At 36.1% G+C, this 9029-nt stretch overlaps 1 protein-coding gene across 4 annotated transcripts; it reads right to left on the bottom strand.

Annotated features, from left to right (window-relative positions):
• Positions 1 to 5164: 5164 nt before the first annotated feature.
• LOC112277505 (karrikin insensitive 2 receptor CA) lies at positions 5165 to 8310 on the bottom strand. Of its 4 annotated transcripts, none has more exons than XM_024509939.3 (4): positions 8198 to 8310; positions 6673 to 7137; positions 6333 to 6576; positions 5165 to 6234 (listed from the first exon to the last, which is right to left on the bottom strand). In XM_024509939.3, exons 2-4 carry the CDS (start codon positions 7047 to 7049, stop codon positions 6031 to 6033), a joined length of 825 nt encoding a protein of 274 aa, XP_024365707.1. In that variant the 5' UTR covers positions 7050 to 7137; positions 8198 to 8310; the 3' UTR covers positions 5165 to 6030. The 4 variants fall into 4 exon arrangements, with proteins under 4 accessions (XP_024365707.1, XP_073387551.1, XP_024365703.1 ...); XM_073531450.2 differs by lacking the exon at positions 8198 to 8310 and adding an exon at positions 8000 to 8150; XM_024509935.2 differs by lacking the exon at positions 8198 to 8310 and adding an exon at positions 7695 to 7920.
• Between the last annotated feature and the right edge of the window lie 719 nt (positions 8311 to 9029).

The following is a 9029-nucleotide window of genomic DNA, read 5'->3' as shown; positions in this document are numbered from 1 at the left end:
AAATATGAATTGATATTCAAATAGGATCAATTATCAACTAAGGCTAAAATTAGATATTAAGATACAAAATCAAGCACTTATGTTATCTCTAAGGTTCTTTTGTAAATTAGAGAGCAAGATTTAAGAAAAAACTTTAAAAAATATTTTTGAGTATTAATTTCATGTCATTTGGATTAATATTGAAATTTTGAGGGATTTTCAAAGTTTTTGATGTATTTGGTGGATTTGGATTTTGAAAAATAAAAACAAGTTTACAAATTTTAAAATTTGATGAATTTTTTAGTGTATTTATAAGTAAAAATTAATTTTTTTTTATGTTATAAATATGTATATAAAATTTAAGGTTAATAAAGCAGTTAAAATGAAGCATATAAGGATTTTATAGGTTGTAGTCTCAAAAATTGAGATTTAAAGAATCCTTGATAATTTCTAAGATATCTATCAATCCGCCAATTCGATTAAAATATAATTTTTCTCAAAAGTAGTTAGCTTGATTTCAAAAAATTATGAAATTTTTGGAATAATTTTAATTGTGAAATTAAGAAATAATGGCTTAAAAATACCAACATAAAGGTTTAAAAAAGAAGTCAATTGACCCTTGAATAGGATTTTGGAATTATTATCTATTTATTATATGTAATCTTCTTCAATTATTTTATGCATGTTATTAACTTAGTTTTTAGGATTTGATTAAAGATTGATTAGAATTGATTTAAGGTCTAAGCTTTTATTAGAAATTATTTAGAATATAATTAGAATTTAAGATTTATTTAGAATTTAATTAGGATTTAAGATTTTGTTTGAATTTGATTAAAATTTGACTAAGATTTTATTAAAGTTTAATTAGTGTTGGTCTAAGGTTTAGGATTTTATTAGAATTTAATTAAGATTTAATTAGGATTTGACCTAAAATTTAATTAAGATTCATTAGGATTTTAAATTCTAAATAAGATTAAATTAAGATTTGATTAAAATTTATTTAAGATTTTTATTTTTAGTATTTTTTATTTTATTTTTAGTATTTTTTAAAATTTTATTATTATTTCTCTAAAGGTTTATTTTTTTATTTTTTTATGATTTCTTTGTTATTTTTTTAAAATTAATTCATCACGTCTTTATATTTCTTTTGAATTTTTTTTTAAAATTTACTTGCATTAATTAAAATTTGATTAAGATTGGTAAAGATTATTTAAAGTTTATTTAAGACTCTATTAGACCTAATAGAATTGTTGTTGCATTCTACTTATCTTCTACAACTAGGTATCTAATGCATTCTTAAGCAAGAATACATGTAATATAATATTATCATTTTATTCAATAAGATCCAAAAGAAGAAAGAATCTTGATGTTTAATAGACTACTAAATTCTATGCAATTAAAAGAGGATTTTGACCTTATATCTATAGTATAAAAAGTGAGTGTTAGGAGATAGTGAAATATTTTAGTAGATCAATGTTTAAGGCTTTTAAAAGAAAAAAAAGAAGTTGAGAGGTTTATATAATAGCTTTAAAGTTTAAGCTAATTTGTAAGAGTAATAGTAGCTAGACTTCAAAGATTTAGCCTATTTTTTCTAATTTCAAACTTTGTTATATATGATGGCATTGTTAACATACTTACATGTTGATCTTTAGTATTAATTTAAATAATCCTAATTTCTTCAAAGTCTATTTTTAATCTAGTGAAGTATCTATTTGTCTCAAAATAATTGATTTTATCTTAGAATATTAAATTATATATAATCTTAATTCTACTTTGATTATTGCATACAATATCAATAGATTCAGTACCTCAAACATGAAATTTTTAAAAGAAACCTCTTAAGCCAAATGGCTTCATACATACAATTTGCTAAGGCACAGTATTCTAATTCATAAGAAAATCATGTTATTAATATTTATTTGCAAGAGTACCAAAATACAAATATATTTCTTAAAATAAAAAAATAAGCTAAAGTTTAGATACAATCATCAAGGTCTCGCATATAATTTATATTTGAATATCTTAAGAAATGGTTGTCTTTTCTAATTTTGAAAAAGATACCAAGCAAGAGGTACCATTTGATGTACAATTAAATTCTAAGACAAGCATGTAAATAGGCTTCTTACAAACCATTGATATATCAACTGTATTTGCTAATTCTTAATATAATATTTAGATAGATATTTATGAGTCATTGAAGCTCACCAATCATGGCATAATATAATTTTGTATCACATAGCAATGTGTTAATTTCTTTTAAAAGCTTCAAACTTTGATTGATGGAAATATATGTTTAATAAAATGCTTTTATGTTAAAATTCTTGAAAAATTGTAGTGTATAATTTGATTGGTGAAGTAAGAGCCCTACTAGAATACAAGTATATTGGATGTCTAAAAATTTGCAGATGGAACTTAAGGCAATCATTGCAAATTTTCTATTAAGCTATTGCTTGAGTTTGATAATGAGGTGAGGTAAACTCTTGATTATTTTGTAATCATCAATATATAAAAAGAAGAAGACAATGACATTGTTACCATATCAATAATAAACATTAGAATTAGTATTGGACTTGTGCATGTCTTTGCTACAAAGATAATGATCTATATAAGCATATTAGGCTTTTGGTTCTACTTGAGCTTGTAGAGTGCATAATGAAGATGACACACTTTGTATTCTTGTTTGAGGATGGCAAATCTTTCAGATTATTCAAGACAAACCTCCTCATCTAAATGGCCTTTCACAAAAAGTCGTTTGGATGTCCATTAGGTGGATTTCTTATTTGTTATGAGGTATAATATTATTAATAGTATGAAATGATTCTTATCTAGCAACATGTGCTAAAACTTATTAATAATCAATGTTGTGTATTTGCTGGAATTTGCATGTAATTAATTGAGTCTATAATGGATAAATTTATTATTTATTTTGGTTTGAACTTGAAAATCTATTGTAAAGTTATTGGATTTTTTTTCTAAAGAAATTTTATTAAGCTCTATGTATAATTTTTTTAGATAGATTTGTATTTTGATTCAATTGAAATACGCTAATACAAGTTTTGTACAATTTCTTAAAAAATCAAATTTTCACCATTTTCCATAATATCAGCAAAAATCTCAAAGAAAGCAACAAAGTCATCAAAATAAGCTAGAAGCCATCAATCTCATTGCAAGTATTAAATTGGAAATTCTCAAAATTGACTACAATATGTGATATAGATGAAAGTGATGTATGTGTATTGGATAGGGACTCGGCTAAGGGTGAATTTGGTACATCCAAATTGGATAAATTGTCATAGTAGCTTGAGCTTCGTATTGATTCACAACTTATGGCTAGTAGTGGTGGTTCCTTCATAATCATTTATTCAAGTGTTTTATTAAGTCCAATATTGATTTTATGAAATTTTAGTATCTTTATATCACCTAGTACAATAATTTGGTACTTACTCAAGTAATAACATCTATATCCTTTTACCTTATTATTACAACTAAGCAACATGCATTACTAAGTATTGTAATCTAATTTCAATCTTTTCATAGATGGTGTGTGAACATATTCTACGAAGCTAAAAATACAAAGTTTGGAGATATGTGGTTTCTTACCAAATAATAATTTATTTGGTATTTTGTCCAAGTTGCCTTTGGTGGATAGTAGATTTAAAATAATGGTGGCCACTCTTATAACTTTTGTCTAGTAGATTGCAAGCAACTTTTTTTCAAATAAAATGCAACATACAATATCTAATAATGATCAATTACTGCATTTGGTGACATCATTTTGGTATGGATTGTAGATTTGTGTAAAATTCGTGATGATGTTGGAATCTTCACAAAAATTGGTAAATGCCTTCAAAAATATATTCACCTTTGTTATCACACCAAATGGATTGAATCTTATGTTTGGTGGCATTTTCTACTTTGGCTTTAAATATATTGAACTTGTTCAACTTTTCACTCTTATGGCTCATAAAGTAGGTCCAATTTTTTTCAAGAAATCATCTATAAATGTCACAAAGTAATGAGCTCCTCCCAAAGATTTGATTCTGAACGGTCCACAAAAGTCAGAATGGATCAATGTTAAGATATTTGAGGACCTATGCTTGGATTCTTTTGGAATTTTCTTCCAACTCTGTTTGCCCTCTAAACAGGTCTTACAAATAGAAAGGAACATGATACAAGAGGAGAATGATTTGTTCTGAAAGCGAAGCTTCAACTGGGTGATTTTCTATGTCTTTTCTATACGTTTCCAAGTCATCGATCCTTGCTTTGCCGACGACATGGGCTTAGGAGTTAGCACAAGTTACCAGGAGCAGTAGATGCTCACAAGTGTATCACAAACATGTGTTTCATCTTTTCCAGTGGGAGTGCAATTGGATCGCAGCTCGAAGCTGTATGTCTGAGCAATCTAGACTAAAGAGTGGCAAGCAGAAAGTGGTACAGTCTGTCGGGAAGTACAAAGTGCAGCACGAGAATGTCATTGCCAATAAGTAGGCCAAGCAGCGATCAGACCGGTTGTTCTCTTCGTACATGAAATACTTACGCCTTGCATCGAATGTTTCGCAAAGTTGAAACGAGCATTAAAGAACGGAATGGCGCCTGTTCTAGTTGTCACCAGTTCTCGAGGTATCGCACGCATCAAGGGTGCAGATTACAAGTCGGTGCGTCGCATTCCAATCAACGTTCTCAACGTCGGCTCACATCGAGGAAGAATGCTTCAGGATATTCTCTGTGACGTGGAAGATACTGAGATGACAAAGGTTGGCTGGGACCTGTTCACTAAGATAAGGTGCAGACTTGTAATCCAGCTTGGGTCGATGACCACGAACTTTTATCGATATCCACACATCGCTGAGCTCTTGTGGACAATGATGCGATGAACCAAACAAGATGTCTAGGTTTAACACCTGTCTCTAATGTGCAATCCATTTGGTTAACGGTACAACTCTTTTCTGCCGGAGACCTGGGAGAAACAAGGTGGAGTAGTAGGATACTAGTAGTTTGTATTCCGCCTTCGTTGATATGTGGTGTTCGACTGGATATTAGACTAAAATGCCAGAAGTGGTTCGTGTTCATTCAACTATCGCAGGATAACCACAAATCGCACTCAGAGTAAGAGGCATCCTGCTCACTAGTAATTTATTGAAGAACGAGAAGAGTAGATCATACCAAGATAAACAAAACGAGAGAATAAAGAAACAAATATAAGCGAGCGGCCAAATATATTCACCTCCTCAGTAACAGCTTGCACGGATTCAGTGCGTCACTTCCTCTTAACATGTGCAGTCTATTACAGAGAGTCCATCACAAACTAACGATAACTGAAACATACTGTCACTAGTTGATGTACATCAACGGGAAGATCCCAGAAAAAGGTGTAGCATAGAGAACAAGCTGGTTTCGCATGTTCTTCATCTGCCAATTCTGTCATTTCAAACCCTAGTAGTTCTTTAGGAGCAGGTCTGGAGAGCAAAGAGTTGCAACAATCGGACCATTATCCCCTAAAGAAAATTCCTAAACAACTCTTCTTGTATGTGAACTAATTCCTGGCTCCCTGACCAGCAGGCAGGAGCGCTGGAATGAAAAAAATCGTCGCAGTTTTCGTGACCCATTCCATGAAGAATCACAATAGACAGTTCTCGCCACGATACAGAGCTGCTGGGTTCCGTTTAGTGTTCGTGCCATTGCATATAGTTATGTATATATAATTAGACGAGTTTGCAGCATGCATTCATTATCCCATGATGTCGAATGCACACGCAGCACTCGCTAACAAACAAGATCATCCCCTCGCACGATGGTTAGCTTCAAATTCAACTTCCAACTTTAGAGGAGGTCAAGCAGAGCTTCACAATTCCAGTGGAAAATCTGGTGGAGCCCAAAGACTCCATTCGTAGGATCAATCCCCACACGCGTCTTCAAACAAAGCAAAAGCTGATTCAATCTCAAATCGCCTTCAAAATCAAATATTGGTGAAATGCCAGGCAGAGCTTAAAAACTCATGATATGAAAGTTTTGATCAAGTGTTCGTCCACTTAATCATTCGCGAGAAAAGTCTCAACAAGACTCCAGATTCCCAGCGACGTGGCGTTTCAGGACAGGGATCACGATGTCGGGGGAACTTAGCTGCGGCAAATGACCTTCTGTTGGCAGCACCTCAACTATCGTGGGACCTCCAAGAGTAAGATGCAGGTAGTCCGCCACTACCACTGGCACCGCCAGATCCTTGCTGCTTTGTAAAATATGGCATGGCACAGTCACCTGCAATAGTGAAGAACTAGTCATGATATTACTGAAAACCGCTCACATATTTCACATCTTATCTTATTCAGTTGGATTGCATGAGGCATTAGGTTTACCTTTGGTAGAATGCTCCTCAGGTCGCTCTGGAAGATTGTTTTCGCCACGCTAAATGCTATGTCGGGTCGAATATTGAATAGCGTCCTACCAAACTCCTGAACTGCCATGGAATCAATATCTGCTCCTACAGCCAAGGGCGCGAATCCTGAGACCCAGGCCTTGAAATTGGACTGCATCGCCTCGAAAAGTTGGTTAAGATCTTCTTGCTCAAAACCTCCAAAGTAATCCATATCATTCAGGTATCTGCACAAATTCTAAATCATGTCAGTGATGAGCCGACTAATAGCAAATGGTCCAGAGGTTACTGAAGTTGGACACAAAATTATGATGACGACATACCTAGGAGAAGCGGAGATAGTGATAATTTTCGAGAATATTTCCGGTCTGTACAGTGAGGCAAGGCAGCCAACCATGCCTGACACCGAGTGTCCAACGAAAATGCAAGATTGCACCTCCAGTTCGTCCAAAATTGTGAGAAGGTCATCAGCATATCCATACAGCGTAGAATATCTCGAGAAGCTAAAATACTCCGGGTCGGTGGTGCCAGCTCCCATGTTATCGAAGAGAATCACGCGGTAATCGTCTACAAGATGAGGAATGACGTGTTTCCACACGGATTGATCTGTGCCAAACCCGTGGGCCAGAACCACCAGCTCCTCGCCCATTCCAACTATTCGGACATTGTGTACCTCTAGGAGTGATGGTAGCTCATCCATTTTCGTTGTCAAAGCTTGAATCTCTTGCCACTCCCTCTAACCGGCAACGATGCGCACCCCAGGCAAACTTGCGAACGTTATCAAGCCACTGCCATTCAGAAACTCAATGTGAGCCAGCTATTACTTAAGGTTTCGCTAAAATTCAAAAACAGTAAGAATAGGCAAGACATACTAATTAGTTGTAGGTTTTAATTCCAGCTCAAGTTGTGAGCTCTACACTGTCAACCAGTTCGCAAATGTCAATCCAAGGTGCGTCTACATCATCGAAAGCGTAGTATTCGGCGTCAATTTGCGAACTACATAGATGTAAATGTATCGAAGTTCCATCAAACGAAAGATTGCTGCAACGCAGTCTAATCGATCAACTCGTCTCCTTCCTGCATCGAAAATCCTACTCGCGACGCTGAATAAATGATTTGAGAGTGTATTGGCCTTAGTGGGATTCAAAAAACAGCGCTAATACCAAGGGATAGAACAAACTAAATCATTCGAACGACAGCCCTAATACACTGATTCTCTAAAAAAGCAGTGTGAATCAATTTTGTAGACTTATTTTACAAACAAGGATCGGATCACTATGTGCAGCTTCCTACTCAAAGCTGATGGTCCCCCATCCGTGCTGGGAAAGCAACAAAGTTTCTATACCTCATATCTTCCAAGTTCAGATCAAAGCTCCTGTGACCCTCGCTATTTCGCTCCGTCAATCACCTTTCGCTACAACTAATGTCCATCCTTGTGAAACCTGATCCCCACAAACAAAACACGCAAAACCAACGTACACAGTGAACTGCATCGTTTCGCAGCTGGAGCCTTTAAGAACCCGGAGAATGCCAGAAAGCCTGCTCCCAGCGGTAGAGAGGGCAGCGAAGTAAACGGATATGTGGACCGACAATGAAAAATTATGAAGATATGATATTGAGTCCCCGATCTGACAGGAGTGATGAGGGTACCGAGAGATCAGTGACGAAGGTTCCTGCAGGTCCAAAGGAATAGGGATCAATACTGCTTTTCAGCTTGACACCTCCTTCCTGCCAAGGTCTACGCAAGGTGCGGAGCTTGCGAGGTGGTGGTGCGGCTAACGCGATGATAAAGTGCAAGAGGGAAGGGGATTTGACGAAGATGAGGACAGGCCAGGAATATCGAAGCACCTGAAAAAGTGTCTCCAGTTGGGGAGGATCCAGCGTCTTGGGCAGAGAGGGATTGAATCAAATTGCTCCACATAGACCTTGAGTAAACCCAGAGGCCCCCATTTAAACTGCCCTCTCGCAAGTTGGCTTCTGGACGCACCAGTGGCAGCCTCTCTAAGGCAAGTGGTTTCTCCGATATTCTAATTATTTTTACCCCCTTGTGCTTGCACTCTACGACTTCATGCAGCCAATCTGGCCGCATTTCCAAGCGAACCGCATCTCCCTACACTTCTCCTCGTGTGAACTCAAAGATACCTTTTCGGGTTCAATCTTCTATGGGTTTATCCCTAGGCGGTAAGCAGTGGTGTACCAGAATGGGACGGCGCCAATGGTTGCTTATAATTCTCCGAATCTGTTGATTTGATTGTGAGATAAATGAACTGTCAAGGTCAGGCCCGTGGAAGGTGCTGAATGGGCTACAATCCGGGAATTTTAATTCACGGTCGTTAAACTCGTTGACCACCTCCAGGAGCCATCTTTTCGCGCCCGGTAAGCACTGAACACGTTGCGCTGGTGGACGTCTCGTGACTGAGCAAGACTTTACTGAGTATATGAACCTCCACTTGCGGTGAAGAATTGGGTGGTAATCAAGCTGACCCTGAAATCGAATCGGATGTTGGACGCGGCCGCGAAGCTTATCAGATTCCCCACCCTATTATTACCCTCTAGAGAAATGCTAAGAAACGCTACTCACGAAACACTGTTCTCTGGAATCGAACGCCGTGCATGTTGCATGTACGTCCAAATTCTCGGGCTTGCTGTTGCCAGTCTCGGGGGATGTCTAGAGTATCTA

This window comes from Physcomitrium patens, chromosome 25, assembly GCF_059467195.1.
Source record: "Physcomitrium patens ecotype Gransden chromosome 25, ASM5946719v1, whole genome shotgun sequence".
Lineage (NCBI taxonomy): Eukaryota > Viridiplantae > Streptophyta > Bryopsida > Funariales > Funariaceae > Physcomitrium > Physcomitrium patens.
Note: the sequence above shows the minus strand (reverse complement) of the source record. Positions and strands in the feature narration are given on the sequence as shown.